At 51.8% G+C, this 18,968-nt stretch overlaps 6 protein-coding genes across 6 annotated transcripts; 2 read left to right on the top strand and 4 right to left on the bottom strand.

Moving 5' to 3' along the window:
• Positions 1-311: 311 nt before the first annotated feature.
• Positions 312-1,328, bottom strand: ADE8 (phosphoribosylglycinamide formyltransferase; the record flags this gene model as incomplete). The annotated part of the gene is made up of 1 exon (XM_076630028.1): positions 312-1,328. The coding sequence occupies one exon, from the start codon at positions 1,326-1,328 to the stop codon at positions 312-314; it is 1,017 nt and encodes a 338-aa protein (XP_076490193.1).
• Positions 1,329-1,412: 84 nt separating this feature from the next.
• JCM6883_001021 (uncharacterized protein) lies at positions 1,413-4,485 on the top strand (the record flags this gene model as incomplete). The annotated part of the gene is made up of 10 exons (XM_076630029.1): positions 1,413-1,455; positions 1,516-1,659; positions 1,724-1,861; positions 1,937-2,116; positions 2,191-2,418; positions 2,483-3,094; positions 3,158-3,358; positions 3,431-3,565; positions 3,638-3,976; positions 4,049-4,485. The coding sequence occupies 10 exons, from the start codon at positions 1,413-1,415 to the stop codon at positions 4,483-4,485; spliced, it is 2,457 nt and encodes an 818-aa protein (XP_076490194.1).
• Positions 4,486-4,700: 215 nt separating this feature from the next.
• On the bottom strand, positions 4,701-6,052 carry JCM6883_001022 (uncharacterized protein; the record flags this gene model as incomplete). The annotated part of the gene is made up of 6 exons (XM_076630030.1): positions 4,701-4,859; positions 4,930-5,389; positions 5,455-5,486; positions 5,550-5,657; positions 5,719-5,822; positions 5,884-6,052. 6 exons carry the CDS (start codon positions 6,050-6,052, stop codon positions 4,701-4,703), a joined length of 1,032 nt encoding a protein of 343 aa, XP_076490195.1.
• A 1,298-nt stretch (positions 6,053-7,350) lies between these two features.
• Positions 7,351-10,869, top strand: JCM6883_001023 (Pumilio-family RNA binding repeat-containing protein; the record flags this gene model as incomplete). Its single annotated transcript, XM_076630031.1, has 9 exons — positions 7,351-7,803; positions 8,097-8,881; positions 8,953-9,415; positions 9,489-9,645; positions 9,763-9,884; positions 9,949-10,053; positions 10,122-10,325; positions 10,397-10,760; positions 10,829-10,869. The coding sequence occupies 9 exons, from the start codon at positions 7,351-7,353 to the stop codon at positions 10,867-10,869; spliced, it is 2,694 nt and encodes an 897-aa protein (XP_076490196.1).
• Positions 10,870-11,589: 720 nt separating this feature from the next.
• ATG1 (serine/threonine protein kinase ATG1) lies at positions 11,590-15,241 on the bottom strand (the record flags this gene model as incomplete). The annotated part of the gene is made up of 9 exons (XM_076630032.1): positions 11,590-11,868; positions 11,933-12,066; positions 12,135-12,992; positions 13,056-14,101; positions 14,175-14,314; positions 14,389-14,447; positions 14,514-14,739; positions 14,813-14,950; positions 15,020-15,241. The coding sequence occupies 9 exons, from the start codon at positions 15,239-15,241 to the stop codon at positions 11,590-11,592; spliced, it is 3,102 nt and encodes a 1,033-aa protein (XP_076490197.1).
• Positions 15,242-15,783: 542 nt separating this feature from the next.
• JCM6883_001025 (FAD-binding oxidoreductase) lies at positions 15,784-18,346 on the bottom strand (the record flags this gene model as incomplete). The annotated part of the gene is made up of 12 exons (XM_076630033.1): positions 15,784-15,825; positions 15,895-15,978; positions 16,055-16,499; positions 16,577-16,778; positions 16,911-16,984; positions 17,055-17,071; positions 17,136-17,172; positions 17,240-17,326; positions 17,389-17,494; positions 17,564-17,707; positions 17,763-17,897; positions 17,959-18,346. The coding sequence occupies 12 exons, from the start codon at positions 18,344-18,346 to the stop codon at positions 15,784-15,786; spliced, it is 1,761 nt and encodes a 586-aa protein (XP_076490198.1).
• Positions 18,347-18,968: the final 622 nt, after the last annotated feature.

An 18,968-nucleotide genomic window follows, 5' to 3' on the forward strand; every position in this document is an offset into this window, starting at 1 on the left:
GTCAAGTCTCAGTAAGAGCTCAAAGAATAATACCAGCGTTATGAGCGAATTTCACCATTCGAAAAGGAAATCGCTGCGACTTGAAAGCTGTTCGTCGTGCTCGAGCGAAGAACGGCGCCATCTCAGGTAGCGTGACCATGCCGCTGCCAAGAGTTAAAAGGCCGGCGGGAACAAGGGAAGGCTGGAGAGCTCAAGGTGGGATAAACCGCAAGTAAGTTCTTTTCTCCTCTCCTGCCGGACCTTGTACTCCTGTAATGACTTGAGAGTTCTCGTTGGAAGGCTATGGAACTGTCTGAGTCCCTACTGTAGGCCTAATCCCTGCCTACATCCTTTTTATCCCACCATTCTCCACTCCTTATCAATTTCTCGCAAACCCCGACAGCCTCGACGATCGCCTCATGTTCGACCTTGTGTATCCTCTCTTCCAATCCCTCCAACGACTCTCCCTCGATCATTTCCACCTCTCTCACGACGACCGGTTCTCCCGCATCCAACAATGGAATCACTCGATGAATCATCAACCCCGTCTTCGTGATCCTCCTCTTATTCGGCAGTGCCTCCTCCTTCTCCTGTTTCGATCTCTCGTCTCCTCCTTCCGCGGCGAGTTGCCCGAGAACTTCTTTCGCGTCTTGATGAGAAGAAGTGATGAAGGTTGAATCGTCCGGAACTTGAAACGCTTCCCAAGCGTCCTTGATCGCGTGAGCTCCGGGGAATTGACCAGGTAGTGCCGGATGAAGGTTGATGATTGGGATGGGTTTTCGGCATAGATCGAAAGAGGCAGGATAAGGGGAAGAACCGTTCGTTTCAATCGAAGGTAAAACGCTCGAAGTCGGGTCCAATACGGGTACTTTCGACTGCGTTGGTAGAGGTGTTGAACCTTCGTCCCAGTCGTGTACGAGAGCATTGAGGAACGATTCAGAAAGGATCAACATCCATCCAGCGAGAACGACCAAATCCGGTCTCGTTTCTTTGATTTTTGTCGCCAAGTCCAACTCCCACGCTTGACGATCTTTCCCAGAGTTTTCGGGTTGCTTCTTCCATTTCAGGAGGGGAAACGCTTCGGCGGGAATGGGACAAGGTTGAGAGTGAGTTCGAGCGCGAGTTAATCCGTAGGCGTCGGTGCGGGAAGAGATGACAGAAGTGATAGAGACGGTGGATAAGGTCGTGGGGAGGGCGTCGAGTAAAGCTTGGAAGTTCGAACCTGGTAGTAAGATCACGAAAGAGATCAAGAATCGATGAGTCAATCTTCCGAACCGTCTGAGGTGTTGATCGGACCAGGACTCACCAGATCCAGAGATCAAGACTGTTACTCGAAGCTTGCGGCTCATCTTGAGGGTTTCGAGAGGAGTTGAGGTGAAAGGAGGAGGGAAAGAGAATCCGTCAACATCTTTCCCTTCTTGATGACTCAGTGCATGTCGAATTCTGGTCGGATCATGTCAGGAGACGCTATCAGTCGTAAGCTTACTTACCAGCTTCTCCTCAGACGCCCTCCGCTCACTCGTTCTCGGTTTCCAGCTCCACCGCCTCGCTCGCTCCCCCTTCCACTCTCTCAAGCCGCACACTCCCTCGAGCAGTCAGCACAGCAGACAGAACTCACTCCGGAGGAATGGGAGCAAGTCGCTAGCTCCGCAAAGACGATCGCAGATGGGCTCAGGAGCCGTAGGCAGAGTCATCGTCTCCTTTGCGACGTTTCGGGCCGCTGATTCGACCGTGTACGATACAGATGAACTAAGAACTAGTTTGGGGACCGAGACGAAAGCTATCCCGTCGATTGGGAAACTGATGGAACGAGGAATCGACGGTTCAGTCAAAGTAAAGATGGAGCTTTGTAGGGTCGTCGGGAACGCCTGTTTCGACCACGGTGAGTCACAGTCTTTCTCTGTCGCAAGTAGTACAAAGAGACTGAGGAGGCATGTGGGCCTTGGGCGCTTGACAGATGAAAATCGCCAAATCGTTCTCGATTCGAATATCCCGCTATTGATTTCAAAGATCATCGACTTCGTCACACTGTCGTCAGACGGACAGGTCGATAATGGGAGGAAGGCATTACTGATTGACGAGCTGAAGATGATGAGAGCAGCAGTCGGAGCGATGCTAAACTCGTCTCTCAAATTCCGTACGTCCCTCCTCCATTCCGATCTCTGCGAACTTCCAGAACCAGGTCTGACGCTCCTCGTATAATGTCTACAGACCCTATACGAAAAGAGCTTGCTCGACCGGAAATCCTTCGATCTTTACTCTCCCTCGTCGACAACCGACCGAATTCTGCCTCAGCGAAACCCGTCTATTTCGTCGGAATGCACACTCTACGTCCGAGAGAACTGAATGTGGTAGAAGAAGAATGGGATGAGCGGCTAGAGTTGGGTGAAACGATCGCTGGTTGGACAATGAACGTTCTAGAGGATGTTCTGTCTGAAGGTGAGTCGTTTCGGTTCTTTGTCTCGTTAGGAACGAGAAAGACTCACGAGCTCGCACAATGTAGACAACTCTCGGTTCCCGTCGGAAGAAGGGATTCCCATCTTGGCCTCGATTCTCCTCTCTATTCCAATTTCTCCCTCGACCTCCGCCTTGCAGCCGACAGAACTCCTTCCTTCGCTTTCCGAACTTGCTATCGAATCAAACGATCAGGATGATGATGAAGAGGAAGACTCTCACCTAGACACCTGTATCGAACTGCTCTCAATCTCTTCCTCTCTCCTCGAATCCCTAACCCTCGCTCACGACGTCCACAAACAAACGATCTCCCTCTCCTCATATTCCGACGATTCTCCATCTCTACTCTCGCAGCTTATCGAATTCATCGAGTACGCCTCTCCGCCCTCGGAATGGACGAGAACTCCAAAAGAAAAGCAACGTCTTGAGAAAACGTTTGAAGTCGTGAAAGCTTCGACGGTTCGAGCGATCGTCGAAGGGATGAATGATGATAACGTGATGCACGAGTTGTGGCGCGTCGGAGGATCTGCAGGGACCGGAAAAGGAGGGAATTGGTTAATCGATAAACTAGTGGGTTGGCTGGAAGAAGGAGCGAACGGGAGGACGAGAGAAGATTTGATGGTTTGTGCGAGTCATATGTTGGCGGGATTGGGGAGATCAGGTGAGTCCCTCTCCTCTCTCTTTCGGAATCTTCAGACAGAGAACTGATCGTTCGAGATTGCAGATGAATATGTTGAGAGTCTCGTGCATGACTATCAACTGGAGGGGCTTCTTGCAAGCATCATCGAGGCTCGAGTACCAGCTGCACTCGCACCTCCACCTCCGACGCAACCTGGTGGAGGAGGACAAGCGCAAGGACGAGCAGGCGAGAACACCCAAATCTTGTACGGCGTCGTCAGTCTAATGCGACATCTCGCTATCCCACGTGAGTGTCGCAGTCACTTGAGTCCGATCTTTCGATATGTTACTGAATCGGAGGAAGCGACCCTCACAACAGTCAGGAATAGGCCTCTAGTTTCTGCAACTCGGATACTTCCAACGATTTCTCGCCTCCTCGCACCATCACTCGATATCGTCAAACCGCTACAGATGTGTGTCGTCGGACTACTGAAACATCTCACGAGCTCGAACAGTAAGCTCTTTTCGTTCTCTGAGTCTCTGTCACTCTTAGTCAGAGCTGACCCCCCTCCGCGTCCTGCATTAGTTCCCAGCTCACTCGACGTTATCTCTACATTCGAAACCTCCGAGGAATCGCCCCTCGACCTCATTCTCGCTCTGATTAAACGAACCGACGAACTCCAACTTCGTTCAGAATCGACTCGAGTCTTGATCAACCTCGTCAAATCGCTCTTCGCGACTTCGCCAACGTCTTCAGAGAACGAAGCATCGGTCGCTGAAGCGAGGGAAACGATCCTACGGAATGAGGCTGTCGTCAAGGCGATTAGTGAACAAGTTCGACTGAGTGGAAAGTACCCGGTTCTCGTCAACGAGGGTATCGTCGCCCTCAGCTTGCTATCTGGAGGAGCAGGTGGTGAACGAGGAGGTACGTTTAGTCGATACCCTCCATCTGAGCTCGTCGGTTTCGCTCACACACGATTCGCTCTTCTCTTGACAGCTTCAATCGTTCTCTCTACGCTTCTGCATCGAGATAGTACAGATGCGATTACGACGCCTTCCGCTTCGATCGAGCAGCAAGAAGATGATTCTTCAACGACCGTCGTAACTCGACCAACTCCTACTCCCTCTGGCGAGCCTACAACGTCACTCGACATGCTCGTCTCCTACCTTTCATCGATCTCACCCTCATCGACGAGATCAGCAGAAGGATCAACAGCGAAGATTCCACCAGAAATGATTTCGAATGTCTGCACTCTTCTGATCACGACGATCAAGAGCGCCACTTCAGAGCACCAGGAGGAGAAGAAGGAGGTCTGCGAAATACTGAGAGCGACAGTGGCAGCGGCTGAGGAGGAGTTGGGGAAGAAAGAGGGGAAAGAATGGGACGGAGTGAAGCAGGGCGTCAAGGCTTTGAGCAGCGTGATTAGGGAGTAATCGCAATAGATGCTCATTCGACATTCAGCTTTCGAGGGGAATCGGTGACGAGAGACACGCCGGAGGTTTCTTCTTTCGAAACGAGAAATCAACGAACTTCCAAGAAAATGCTACAGAACCAGCTGCAGCGACTCGATTTGGCTTCTCGACAAGTTTCGAACAGAATAAATAGAACAAGGACAGAACGAACGAACAGGGAGCCTAGAGGACGCTATTCAAACGTCCCAGCGAGGACAAGGTAGGAAAGGGTTTTTGCCGAGAGATTCAGAGGTACGTTGACGTTTTCTCGATGACCGATCTGATGGTGGAGGAGATCGCTGCCGCGATGAGGAAGGGGGAGGGATGGGTAGGGGGGCAACGACATTGTGATTCAACTTTCGGCGTAGACGGGAAAAATTTGAGTCAGTATCGAATCGACGACGACTCAGGGGCCTCTAGACGTACCAGGAAGTCTCGGACCTCGATGAGTCCGGCGGCCGCGATACCCTGAGGTGCTCGATACGTTTCCTTCAGGAAGTTGTCGATGAGCCAGATTTTCTCGTTGGACATTTTGTTGGTGAAGTCTTGGCTAAACGTTTCCGAAACCAGTGGAGGGTTGCTCTTCAGGAATATCTGTTGCGCCTTCAGGAACTCGTCACGTCGGATAGGTCGATCCGGGACGATCCGAGCCCACACCCGCAACGCGACAGTTAACGTCACGGCGAGGTAAGGTAGGTGTCCCGCATACTGCGCTCTGAGGAGGTCGTTTGTCGCGAGAACAGCAATGGCGGGCAATTGCCAGGCTAGGATTGGGTGGTCGTCGGAGAGGAGGACTGCCGACCACATCAATTTTGCCTCGTCTTGCTCCAGATTCAACTTCATTGACGAGACGGATACTTCGACTTCGACTTTGGGCGCATGTTGACTATCGAGAAGCAACGACATCAGTTCTTTCCACGGCCGGATGGTAGGCAGGCGTTCGATGCTCACACGCGGGAGGTCGGACCGAAATAAATCGACGGCTTCGAACGGGAACAATGATCAGCACTCGAGACGATGGCGCTTCGGGGAAAGCGATTGCTCACCGCTGACTCTGAAATGTCGCTTGCTTTCTCTTTGTATGCAAGGTAACGTTCGAGCTGTTTCTCAGTCTTCGAGCTGAGTTGGCGATTGATGCTTGTAACTCCCGCAGTCTGTCCAGTTGCGCGTGTATCTGGTCAGCGATGACAGCACTATAGAGCTGAATCAACTCACGATAGGCCAATGAGTCGTGTACCACGAATTGAGGAACGGATCGTGTCCGAGAACCCGCGATTCCTGTCTCGCAAAATTCAACCTCGTTACGAGTGACATCACAGCTGGAGACTCAGACATCAACCCGGAACCTGCTACTTGAGGAGAGAGATAGAGCCAACTCACCACTGCCAACGACGAGCGGTATCGTCTCTTTTCTCCTTTCGAAGAACTCTGCAACCTTCGGCGTCAAGAAGTGCGCGTAGGCTCCCCACGCGAAAGAGGGTATCGTTTCTAGCTCCTCCTCGTCGCTCTGAGCTGGGATAGACGGTCTGGGTGTCGTGGAGTTGGGCATACTGGTGAAGTGTGAAAGGAGGAAAGCACGACATTCTCTCGAGGAGCGTTCTTATCGAACAGAGCTGGAGCCTCGTTCAATCGACGATGTCCGAGCGTTCTTGCGCCTCGAGGTATGAGCTTGATCAGCGCGTGGTACAAGAGCGAGGCCTGAGCGCGAGAAGGCGTTTTCACTTTTGAGCTTTGCACATCGAAACTAAGTAGTGGATGTTCCGGGTTGACGAGTCGCGACTGGAGGCCTTGTGGCCGCGCTGACCTGTGAAAGCAAGTGAAACGTCTGAACGTCGATTAGAACGAGAGAAACTTCACTGACGAGTCATCGGGAGGTCGCCCGTCTCTGCTTTCTGATGGTCGAGCATCACGGTGTTCCGTCGCCACGCCCATTCAACGGAAAGCTCGAGGGATGGATCGCCTGCCATTGAAGCAGCGTCGAGGGACACGTTTCTCGAGCAAGTCCCGCGGGAAGACGATACGAATTCAATCTGTTCACTGCTCGAGCAGAACCGGTCAATATTCGTTCGGGAGCAAGTGTTATCCTCGAGAGATCCAGTATCTCACTGTCGCAAGTCGAAGGGTGCTGGAAAGCAATGAGAGCCCTCAAATCCCGGACGGATGAGTCGTTTCCCTCTCAGACAATTTCCACCCACTCCCGACTTGATCAGAGGGTTCCATCGACCTACATCGCAGTCCCAGCATATCATTTTGTACATACGGCATCTGTACATAGCATCCCATTCGACTCTTGCATCCTTCATCCTTCATCTTCCCGTCTCCGAAACTCCCTTCTCTCCCCTTTCCAACCGCGAATCACCTCCATTCGAGCCCTCAAGGAACGACCTCTAGCATCTCAGACGCAACTCAATAGCTCTCGGCTACTCTCTACCAGCAAAGAACAGCAGAATCAGCGAGAAAGAAGTAATCTTTTGTTCTTCATCTCTACGAAAATCAACTTCACGTGGTAAGCTCTCTCCCTCTTCGGACTCCATGGGAAGCTACGGAATATCCTCGGATGCATTTGACTAATGTCCTGTGACCAACCGTAGATCATCCGAAGTTCATCCGCTCAATTCCAAGCCGTCATCGCTTTCTGATTTCTCACCCTTCGAATAACATCACTCGTGACAATCAAGACGAGTATCAGACTCGGTTTGCCCGTTATATACCTGCAACTTGTGAGACCCACGTCTCATGTTCCCCCCACTCTTCGGCAGCTCGTTGACCCGCCGTTCCCTCTTTCCCTCGTCTCTCTCGGCCGTTCTCACTCTATAGAATCCAAGATTGTCGAATCCTAGAAGATAAATGGATACGGCTCCAGCGAAAACCACGACTCCGATAGGAGTGAACCCCCGTCATCTCGGTTTACCTCGACGACAATCCTACGATCCTCTCTCCTCTACGAAAGGCTCCCTTGGTCTCTCCCTCGGTCAACTCCCTCCTCCCGCGTTCGGGAACATTCCAGCAGGACTTCGTAGTGTTCCGGCAGTCGAATCGAGTCGGCATTTCGGAAGTGCGTTTCGAAACCACGTTACGACGCCGAATGGAGATGGACAGAGAACTCCTGGTGGTTCGTTGGTAATTGGAGCAGAAGTGTTTGGGTTTGGAGCGGCGTTGAAGAAGGAACCGAGGGAGAGATGGGGGACGGGATCGATCGATAGCGTTTCGGCGGAGAAGAACGAGGAGAGGTCGTCCTCGGATTGGCCGAGTGCGTTCGAGAAGACTACCTCGGGTCAAAGGAGTAAACATGCTTCATTTGTAAGTCTCTTCACCGCTTTAAGATCGTTTCTCAGTTCCCCTTGTCTCCTATTTCCCTCCCCCCTTGTTCTCGTTCTTTTACCCCCATGCGGCTGCGGATGAAGTCAGGTTGGAGGAACGGAAGAGGTCCTGACTCGAACAGCTGACCTCGGAGTGGAGCAAATTTTCTTCTTGTTCGAGAGCGGTGCTCGGGGTCCTTCTTCGGACTCATCCCGAAATTTTGGGAATGTTTTGAACTGACGCAACATGTGCTTCTCCTCCTCTTTCTCCCCTCCAACTTGACACTCAAATAGGACTACACTTCGACTGGACTACCACCTCCGACTTCGACTGGGACGCTCTCTTCGGCCGCGCTTCGTTCTCCTTCCCCCTCCCCCGCGATGGACGATTCGCTCCGAGTTCATCTCCCCACGCATTCAGCTGGTACTTCGACTTCGTCAAGCTCTCGAGAAGTATCGCCTACTCATTCGAGTTCGTCGGATCCTACGACGGTTGGAACGACTTCGGGAAAAGGAGCGGCTGGATCTCTTCACCTCTCGTCGTTGGAACCTCGTACAGCTACTGAAGGAGGAGGAGGAATCAGTGTCGATTTGTCGAGTTCTCCATCGGGTCAACCTTATGTTTATCCTTTCCAACCTCCCGATCCATCTCCTCCTCCTCTCGGCCCTCCTTACTTCCAACAGTTCTCGAGCATGCCTCAACCTTCTCCTGAACCATTCTACAACCAGTACGGACCGGGAGGAGATCAATTCTCGCCAGACGACCTCGCGTTCGGAGTTGGAAGGATGAATCTCGGAAACGGAGGAGCTGGAGGAAAAGGTCTAAACCTTGGCGGAAGGAAGAACTCGATTCCTCACGTCAACCAAGGGTTCTCGTCGGATTCATTTGGTGGGAACGGAATGGATCACGGACCGAGAGGACCTCCGACGAGACAAAATTCGAATGGATTCCAACCTCAATTTTTACCTTCTCCTGCTTCTCCTTACCTTTCTCATCCGGAACCTTACTCCCCTATCTCTCCTTTCGGTCCTCCTCCTCCTTGCTACGCGAGCGGAGGTCTCGCTCGTCGAGATTCAATGTGAGTGATCCAAAGTTTCACTTTCTTCGAGAATTCTTCAACTGATTCTCCTTTCGACTGCCTCGCAACAGTCAAGTCCCTGGTTGGGGTCTCCCGATGCCGCCCTTCGGTTTCCCTCCCGATTTCACTCGACCTGGTTCAGCGATTCCTTCCCGTCAAGGTTCCTTCTCCTACGCGGCGAACGGACCTCAACCTTCCGGTCTCTCCGCTGCTTACCCTCCTCCTCCGCCTCCTCTCAGTTCCGCTCCCAGTCAAACTCGATTCAGTACTTCCCCTCCCCCTCCTCCTCCCGAACAAGCTCCAATCTACGGAAATGGAGGAGGAGGAGGACAAGGACCTTCAGCTCCTCAATTCGGTCAACAACATCAAATCATTACCGGAAGAACGGTTCGTGGTCAAGAATATATCGCTCCTGGTCCGGCTGGTCCTGGTTACGTCGCTGTTCCTGGGTTCGCCCCGGTAGAGGTTCGTCATATGAGGAGTCCTTTACTCGAAGAATTCAGGATGAATCGAGTTCACGATTGGGGTCTCGCCGTCAGTCCCTTCGCTACTCCATCTGCGTTACCTGACGGTGAAGCTGATACGTGATCCGTAACGTGATTGACAGGAACTCGCTGGTCATATCGTCGAATTCAGTGGAGATCAACTCGGTTCGAGGCACATTCAGACAAAATTGGATTTTGCGACGACCGAAGAGAAAGCGATGGTCTTCCAAGAGATCTTGCCGAGTATGTTGCAGCTTTCGACCGACGTTTTCGCCAATTGTGAGCTACTTTTCATTTCTCTCGCTTTTCCATTACCGTTTACATCGTAACTGACTCTGACCCTCATTCCTCACTCCCTCTGTCTCGTGCCTGTGTCTCGTCGTGTCTTGTTCACAGACGTCATCCAAAAATTCTTCGAAAAAGGAGATCAAGCTCAAAGAACCGCGATGGCAAAAGTCCTCGAGGGTCACGTTCTTCCTCTGTCGCTTCAAATGTACGGATGTCGAGTCATTCAAAAGGTCGGTCTCGATTCTGATCAGTCACGAGCTCGCGATGTACTGATTCGAACTTCCCTATCGATAGGCTCTCGAGTTTGTTCTCGTCGACCAACAAGTGCGTCTCGTCAGAGAGCTCGAAGGTCACGTCATTAAATGTGCTCGAGACGCTCAAAGTAACCACGTCGTTCAAGTGAGTCTCACTCCACCCGTTTCTGCGCTTCGAGCCTTGACTGATCGTCCCGGTTTGTCTGAAAACAGCGCGCTCTCGAACGAGTTCCTCCCGAACATCTCTTCTTCGTCACCGACGCCTGTTTGGGAGAAGTTCACGGTCTCGCTACTCACCCTTACGGATGTCGAGTCCTTCAACGAATCTTTGAGAACTGTCCGACTTCGCAATCTCGTGCTCTCCTCGATGAACTTCATCGTTTCACTCAACAACTCGTTCAAGATCAATATGGAAACGTGAGTCGTGAATCTTGCTCTGAGTTGTTCTCGCAGAGAGACACTGACTCCATGCTCTCTACGATTCACAGTACGTGATTCAATGGGTGATTGAAAAAGGAGAAACCATCGATCGTTCTCACGTCATCTCCGTCATCTACGGTCAAGTCCTCGCCCTGGCCCACCAAAAATTCGCCTCGAACGTCGTCGAGAAATGTATCATGCACGGAACTCCCGAAGAACGTCGACTCCTAATCGACGAACTGCTCACTCCTGCTCCGGACGGTTCTTCGGCGATCAAGAGCATGCTCTCGGGAGCGTTCTCGAACTACGTAGTACAACAAGCTCTCAGGTGGTCCGTTGGATCGCAGAGGGAAGCAGTGTACGACGAAACCGCAATCCATTTCATCAACCTCCGTAAATACTCGACCGCGAATTCGAAACATCTCATCACTAGTTCGTTCTCCTTCTCTCTTCTCTCTGTCCGTCGCGACAAGACTGACCCCGATTGACCCCGATTACAGTCGAGAAACTCTTACAAGCAGAAGGTCGTCTCCCTTACTAGACGAAACTCTCCTTTTCCCCGCTCTTTCCCTTTCCCTTTCTTGTACAGACGCAACTTTCTTCTTCTTCTTACCTTTTCCCGATGACGCTTCTCTTCTTGCGGGATCGACCGGGACTTCTTCTTTCTCCTCTTGTGAATATTTCCTTCTATCTCTCGACTTCCTCTTGTCCTCCTTCCACCACCCCCTTAGCGTGTTACTACTCTCTCTGCCGCCTCTTCCTCGTCTCTCTCTCTCTCCCGTCGTCCCTCCTCGCTTCCCCTTGTCAATAGAATTCCGCAATTCAATCGCAAAAGTAGTGTTTCGCTTCTTTCTCGCGCTTTCGCTCTGAGGAATCGGTGACACTTAAGAGAGTAATGCGTTTCGAGAGAGAAAGAAGAACAAAAAGACAAGTGAAAACGAATGATGATACAAGCCAACATGGATTGAAGAGAAGCAAACGAAACGAAAACAAAGAAAGAAATGTTGACGACAAGTAGTGGAGAACTGAACAGAAAAGAGCGCACGGGAGACAGTGAAGTACTAATTTGGAGAGTTTCTAGATACGTGAGGAAGAGAGAGAGAACGAGACAGAGAAACAGAGTAAGAACGGGAACGGAGATTTGAGGAGATTTCGTTCAACGAATTTGTTTGTGTTTCGAAGGGGTTTAGAGGTGTAGAGTAACAAAGATAAGTAGGGAAGCCTGGTCGGAGTTGTACAGTGGAGAGAGCGGGGAAAGAAGTTAAGAAGTAGAGGGTACAGGGGTCGAAGTCGATGAAACAGTGGCCGAAGAGGAAGAAGTTTGAGGTACGGCGATCTTCTTCCTCAATGCTTCGAGGCGTGCTCGGATTGAGGAGACGAATCTGTTGACGGTTGTGCGATCTTCGGAGCTTTGTCCTCCATCTTGAGCAGACATCGTCTCGTCGAGGAGGGCGTAGAGTAACCAGAGAGCCGTCTCGTAGGCCGTCTCGCAATCGCCGGGATTCTCGCCACGAAGTTCGTTGACCGCTGCTGCTCGAGACTGGGAGAACAGGAAAGGGCTAAGTCAGTCTGCGGCACGCGGGAGCTATGAGCATGAGACTGACTAGTTCGAGTGCTCGATCGTAAACGAGCTTCTCTGCGAACGCAGCAGAATCAGGAATCTCCTCTTGCGACCGATTCTTCGCAAAGTCGGCTTTGTCGAAACATTCGTTGAATCGTTGTCTGAACCATTGAACAGCTGAGAATTTGAAAAAACAGTCAGTACCAAGTCAACTAAATTTGTATCTGAACGATTCAAACACTCACCTTCGTTGAAGTCGGTACTAGCAGCAGCAGAGTCCGAAGGACGAGAAGCCCAGAACCGTCTTGCTCGTTCAATCCCTTTCCCGAGAAACGCGAGGGCTTTGAGATAAAGGAGCAACGCTTCTGCCGCGAGGACCTCCGCCTTTGCGCTCGAAGCCATGACGAGAGGTCGATCACTCGAGGAAGAAGATCCACGTCGCATCGAAGGGCTCGTCGGAATCGCGCTGAATGGGTTCGAGGCTGCTTGTTCGCGAGCGGCGAGATGGGAGAAGTAGGAAGGAGTACCGAGGGAAGTCGAGCTCGAAGGAGTTGGCGGGAGGATCTGCAAGACTTTCGTATCGGCGAACTCGAAGAGAACGAGAGCCTTCTGAGCGATGTCTTCGAGATCGGCCAACACTCGTTCCTCCTCCGGGTCGACGGCGGCAGGGGTCATCGATCGAGGAATCGGCTTGCGGGCTGAACGACGGCGAACGAGGATCCCATCGGTTGGACTTCCGAACAGTTTGAGCGACGACAAGTTGCTGAACGCTTTCGCGAGGGCGGCGGATGGACTACCGACGAGAGCCAGAGGAGACCCAGGGAATCTTTCGATGGCGGGGATACTCCTAGGAGAGCTCGAAAGGAAGGAAAGCGGTCGAGGAGAAGAAGAGATCGAGTAAGGATGATGAGGAGTCGGTTGAGCCGTTCGAGGGATCGCGAAGGGCGGCGTTGTCGAAGGATCAGTTGTAACAGGGTACGAGGAAGGAGGGGAGGATGAAGTAGCGACGTTCGCTTCACCCATTGAGCTGACAGGCCTCGACATGAAAGCCCGAGAAGGACGTCGAGCGATCGTACTTTCTCGCTTTGGCAAGTTGGCGAGTTCTAAATTCGCACATAATGAGAGTCAGTAGTGTTCAGCTCAAGAAGGAGAAGGGACAAGCTGACCATCAGCTAAAGCGTTGATCTCAACTGTTCTCTTCTCGACGACAACGTAATCCTTTCCGAGCACTGAATCGTTTGACCCTTCCATCGATTCGTTCACAGATCTGCTGTTTGACGAGTTGAACCTTTCAATCGCTGAAGGTGGTGTTGTTGTAGTCGTTTCGACAGTCGAATCGATAGATTGTTGTCGAGAAACCGCTCGTTGAATCCCGAGTCCATAGTCTCGAATCTTCGGTGCATCGGACGCTGGAGGTGTCGGCGCAGCCGCTCGATCGATCTCGGCTGCCGAACTGCCATACCGAGGCGTGTAGCTTGCTGTCCGTCGAACGGGAGGAGCTGAACCTTGCGCTGAACCGGCGACGAGAGGGGGGGACGCGGCTGTACTGCCTCGTCGAGCGAAAGGAGGAGGTTCTTGATCGCCATACGAGTGAATTCGGGAATGGGTAGAAGGAGCGGGAGAAGGTGTCGGGGCAGTTTGGATTCGAGTGATTGTCGCTGAAGAGGGCGGCGGAGGAGCGCCTGCGGGAGATCCCGACGCGCGTGTCGAAGTAGTCTCGTCGCCGCGAGCGGTGGAAGCTGCTGAAGCAACCGAAGACGGTGGAACGATCGGAGGACCTTGACGAGCGACGGCTCGAGGAACAGTCGGAGGTTGAGTCGCAGAGGTCTTTGCGTCGTGTCGAGCCGAGACAGAGCTCGCAGGTGAGAGGTGAGCGGCTGAACCTGCCGCCGCGACGAGAACCGATTCGGCGAAGAAGTCTTCGAAGCTCATTCGTTCCAACGGTTTCCTCTTCAGGAGTCGACGAATGAGCGCCTTGATATCGGGAGAGACTTTCGTCGGCGTCTTGTCGGATCCTTCCTCGAGTTTCTTCTCGTCAGGGAACTTGATCTTGTCCTCTCCTCTTTCGATCTTCCGTAGAAGTTCGACGTGGTTTTGAGCTCGGAAAGGAGGTTTCCCGACACTCATCTCGAACAAGACCGCTCCTACACTCCACAAGTCGGCTTTCGCGTCGTACTTCTCGTAACGAAGGATTTCTGGAGCCATGTAGAGCCTGCGCGGAGGAATCTCAAGAACACTCAGTACGTGACGCTTCGTCACGAAAGAGTGAGCAAGATCCAACGCACGGAGATCCACAAAGAGTTTCAGCCATGCTCTGAGATGGTAGCCACCGAGCGAACCCAAAGTCGGCAACTTTTAAGACTGGAATTCCGGGAGGGTGTCCAGCTGCGAGATCTTCTGCCGAGGCTGGTTGTAGTAGAAGGTTCTATACAGGTCCTTGAATCGTAAGTATCGCTCGATGTGGATAAAGAGAGTGCATCGGGAAGCGAGAAAACTTACCTGAGGTTTGATATCTCGGTGAATAACGTTTTGAGCTCGAAGAAACCGTAAAGCATCGACTAGTAGATGACGTTCAGCCCGTCAGTACCGCTATCCATTGTGAAGAGAAGACAGGTGAGACTCACCGAGCTGATCCAAGAAACAACGGACGATCGTCTCGTTCAAACCTCCTTCCTTCGGGTGAGGATACAAGACTTTCTTCGGATCGAGTTCACGAGACGAGCTCCTTTCCGGTAACAGACCCTGATTCGATGCTTCGAGAGATGGCAGATCTCCTCGTTTGCGGATGTAGAGCGCGAGATCCCCAGCCGTACAGAGATCCATCACGAGGTAAATGTGAGTGTCGGTTTTCTGAATTGAGCGAGCACGCAAGTCACTCACGTCAGCTTATGTATATCAAAGTACACTGTTAACGGAGACTTACGAGACAATCCTTAAGCTCGACAATGTTGCGGTGAGTGATCCGTTTGAGAATCGAAATTTCCGATTCGAGGTTCTCCAACAGTTTCGTCGTGAGCTTGCTTCGAATGACAGACTTGATCGCGACTGCTGCTCCATTATCCTTAAGAAGTCGTGGAATCGTCAGCAATTGTACAAAGATTCAGCGAGGGAAGGGCGAGCAAAGTCTCACATATCTCTCGCCTTTATAAACGGTGGCGAAGGAGCCTCTTCCAATCTCCTCCCCGATCAAGTAGGGACCTATCCGATCTTCATCGTCCTCTACATGACTCTTCCTCCCCACTCCTCCCTGCGATTGTCGAGTTGAGGTCCCACCAGTTCGGGTTAATTGTCGTTCTCGATCGTGAAGAGGATCCCTGCGTGCGAGACCTTCGTTATTCCTAGTACTGGGCATCTAGCCCTCTCTTATCTATCGCTGGTCCTCCGAGTGCTTCAGTCGTGGGAGTAAGGGAGGGGGAGGGAGGGAGATCGAGTTCCAAATGGGGGGAAGATGGGAAATTCGAACGCGCTGAGGAGGATCGGTCTGCTGAGGAAGATGATATCGGATATGTAGATCGGGTAGAGTTGAGCGAGGTGAGCGAAGTGTCGTACGCTAGCGTGCTCGGGGATGAGTCAGGAGAATGATGTATCGAGAGGGCGAATCTGGCTCGATACTTCGATAGACTGGATAGATGTCTATCGAACAAGTGGTTGATTGTGGTTGTACGCGTGTGAGTCCAATGGGTCGGAAGATGTTGAGGGAAAGGGAGCACGATTCACAAGCTCGCTAATTGTTGAGCGATATGCTCATTCCCAAGTCGTCTGACGACTTTCGATCCTCTCTCGGATGGTCGCGTTTTCTCGACAAAGTACAACAGTTCGTGTTACTGCAAAAAAAGAACGAGAATATGGGACAAAAAACGGGAATTGCCATCTTTCGAGCGCGAACTCGTATAATCAGTCGCGCTTCTTCTCGCTCGGGATCAGTTTACCCGGGTTCTACAGACACAAGAAGCAGGTCTAGCCTCAGTGTCGCTCGTAGAAATGAACGAAAGAGGGAGATCTCACCATGATACCCTGAGGGTCGATAGTCTTTTTCAGACTTCGCAACAGGTTGACAGTTCCTTCTCCAAGCTCGTTCTCTACATATGCCTGAAGAAGCACGTCAAGTCGAAAGTTAGTGTCGTACGAGGAGCGGACAGCTTTGGCGAGAACGAGACAAACTTACCTTTTTACCGATTCCGACTCCGTGTTCTCCTGTGCAAGTTCCATCCATCGCTTGTGCTCTCTCGACCATTCGATGTACGAGTCCCTCGACCTTCTTCAACTCCTCATCATCCGAGAAGAGTAACAAAGCGTGGAAGTTTCCGTCTCCAGCGTGCGAAACGATCGGTCCACAGATCCCAGTTCCGTCGATATCTTGCTTTGTCTCGGTGATCAAGTCGGGGAACTTGCTGAGAGGAACACAGACGTCGGTCGTCCAACATCGAGCGCCGGGTCTGTATTGGAGAGCGGACCAGAGGGCAATCTTTCGAGAGTACCAGATTTGTTCCGCCTCGAGGTCGTCTTTCGCGAAGGTGAAATTTGATCCTTTGTTCGATTGAGTGATCGTCTTTGTTCGTTTGACATCGTTTTGGATTTGCTCCCTCGGTCCGCTAAATTTGAGGAAGAGTCTGCGGACGAAGGAGGAGAATCCGAGAGTCAAAACCGGTACAGCGAGAATGGCGATCGACGACATGAGAGGACTCACGTTGGTTTCTCCTCCCATTTTCGAGACTTGCTATCACTCGCAACGTTCACCGCTTTCATCATGACATCGTCCAACAATTCGATACAAGCTACCGAAACTCCTTGTTGAACGAGATCTCGTGCTGCATCGGCCGCAGCTTGAATCGAGGGGAACGATGAGACGGCGACGGTCGAGGGGAGAAGAGGGGCGAGTTTCAGGGTAGCTGTTTGCAGGGAAAGATAGAGCTCGGAGTCAGATTCGCGCGTTGAATTCGACGGGGTGCTGAGTCCGTCTCTGATACAGATAGCTCGTACTGCAGGGGACAGACAGCTCAGCAGTGAGTAGCTCGACATACCTTCGGTTACGATTCCGAAAATTCCCTCTGATCCGATGATCAATTTACTCAAGTCGGGTCCGACACTCGATTTCCTGTCGACAGAAGCCATCGTCAGCATCTTAGGTAGTAGATACGTCGAGGCTGACAATGAATTCCACGCACTTGGCTCTTTGACGAGTCTGATGAATCGAAATTCAGCGAGGTCAGTCGAGGACAACTACGTAAGAGGTGAAACAGACCTACCTTCACGACTTCTCCGTTCGGTAACACGACCGTGAGACTGAGATGAGATCTCGTAAGCTTCAACCTTCCAAGCAAGTGATGGCTTCAGAGGAAGCGAAGCTCACTTTAGGACGTTGTCCCTCATCGTTCCATACCGCACTGCATTCGTCCCACTCGCACCAGTTCCAATCATTCCTCCAATCTGAGCTCCACTACTCGCCAGTAGAAAGAAATTAGCTTTCCGCAAAGTTTCGAGAAAACAGACCGTACTCACGGCGCAGGATCGACGGGAAAGAATAGCGGGATACCTCGCTCCTTCAGTTCAGCATTGAGTGCGTCGTACGAGACACCAGGTTGTACGACCGCGTCGAGATCCTTGCCTGTTCGGCCATAAAACGAGATGTGAGCTTGTTTTCCTGCGAAAGAACGAAGATGGTAGGGAGACTCACTGTTGATCTGAATGATCTGGTTCATGTTCTCTGCGAAGTCAACTACGATCGCTAGGCCGGGTTTGAGTTCTTCGAGAGGGATTTGAGAGTGACCCTCGGGAAGAGCGTCGACTGAACCAGGGTAACCGAGAGCGCTCGTGTGTCCTGATGGAAGTAATCACCGTCAGTGTTGTTCTGACAGGGAGAAGCGGGTACTTACCTTCAAGCGAAGTACCGGCACAGTAAGGAATCAGAGGAATCGAATTCGCGGATGCAGTTTTGACGATTTTGACGACGTCTTCCGTCGACCTTGGATATACGATCGCTCCCGGTAGTCCAGTAGGACCATGAGCAGCTATTGAGCGTCTCTGTCAGCCTCAGACGAGCTTCGAGAAGCGATGAAAGAGAGAACTCACCCCAATCATTCCAACCGTGAGCAATCAACGAGGCTTGGTCTTCCGCGATACAGTCTTCGGGGAAGTAAGCTTTGAGCTCCTCTAACGCTTGATTGAACCCTTCCCTCGTGGGTTCCTTCCAGCTCAACTTCCCCACCTCTTGATCATTCTGTTTCGCTTCCCTCCTCCCTAGCGCATACGTTGTTGACCCAGTGAGAGTCGCGAGGAGTACAAGAGTCAATGGACTGAATCTCTGCGCTTTCGGCTTGAGATGAGGCGGAGTTTGACCAGCTGGAATCGGACCTTTCGGGGTTACTCGAGTCGCGAGAGGATGAGGTCGACTGGCATACGCTCTCCTTGTTGCTGTTGCCTGAAGCTGTCGCATGGGAACAGTCGAAGGTCGAAGCATGTTTGTGATTGTGGTTCAACTTGCGATTTTAAGTTTTGCGCGCGAAATGCCAGAGTTCCGAAGGACCAATTTCGGTCAAATTGTCCGAACGTCCTCCGCCGTGAACTCTAATCGTCTGTCGTGCCGGCTTGGAGGAAGTCGGGCAGGAAGTTCGGCAAGTGACTGGTGAAAGTAATCCAAGTTTTCGTTTCTCAGAGAGGCTTTCGTTCACTCACTTTCCTCTGAGACTGTCAACTCTGCGGGTGTCGCTTTGATTCGACACCTCGCGACAGTTGGCAATCCTTGATGAGTAGTTTTGTAAAAGAGAGCGAAGAACCTCACACACTGTCCTTCGAACCCTTCGAATCGCAACTCCAACCTCCCTTCTCTGTCTCCTTCGTCTCCTGAATCGATGCTCTAAGAAGAACGACGAGATTTGAGACTAGTGCTTGACTTGAGAGGACCTGAAGTCAGTTCTCGAGTTGTGGAGAGCTTTTCATTCAATCTGTACACAATTTGCTTTGCTTTTGTATACGCATTTGAAGCAGTCTTTGCTAAAATCGGTTTGGCCGCGTGGCCCAATGGCAAGGCGTCTGACTACGAATCAGGAGATCGTGGGTTCGAGCCCCATCGTGGTCAACTA

This window comes from Sporobolomyces salmoneus, assembly GCF_050403485.1.
Source record: "Sporobolomyces salmoneus JCM6883 DNA, S_salmoneus_JCM6883_v1_ctg7, whole genome shotgun sequence".
Lineage (NCBI taxonomy): Eukaryota > Fungi > Basidiomycota > Microbotryomycetes > Sporidiobolales > Sporidiobolaceae > Sporobolomyces > Sporobolomyces salmoneus.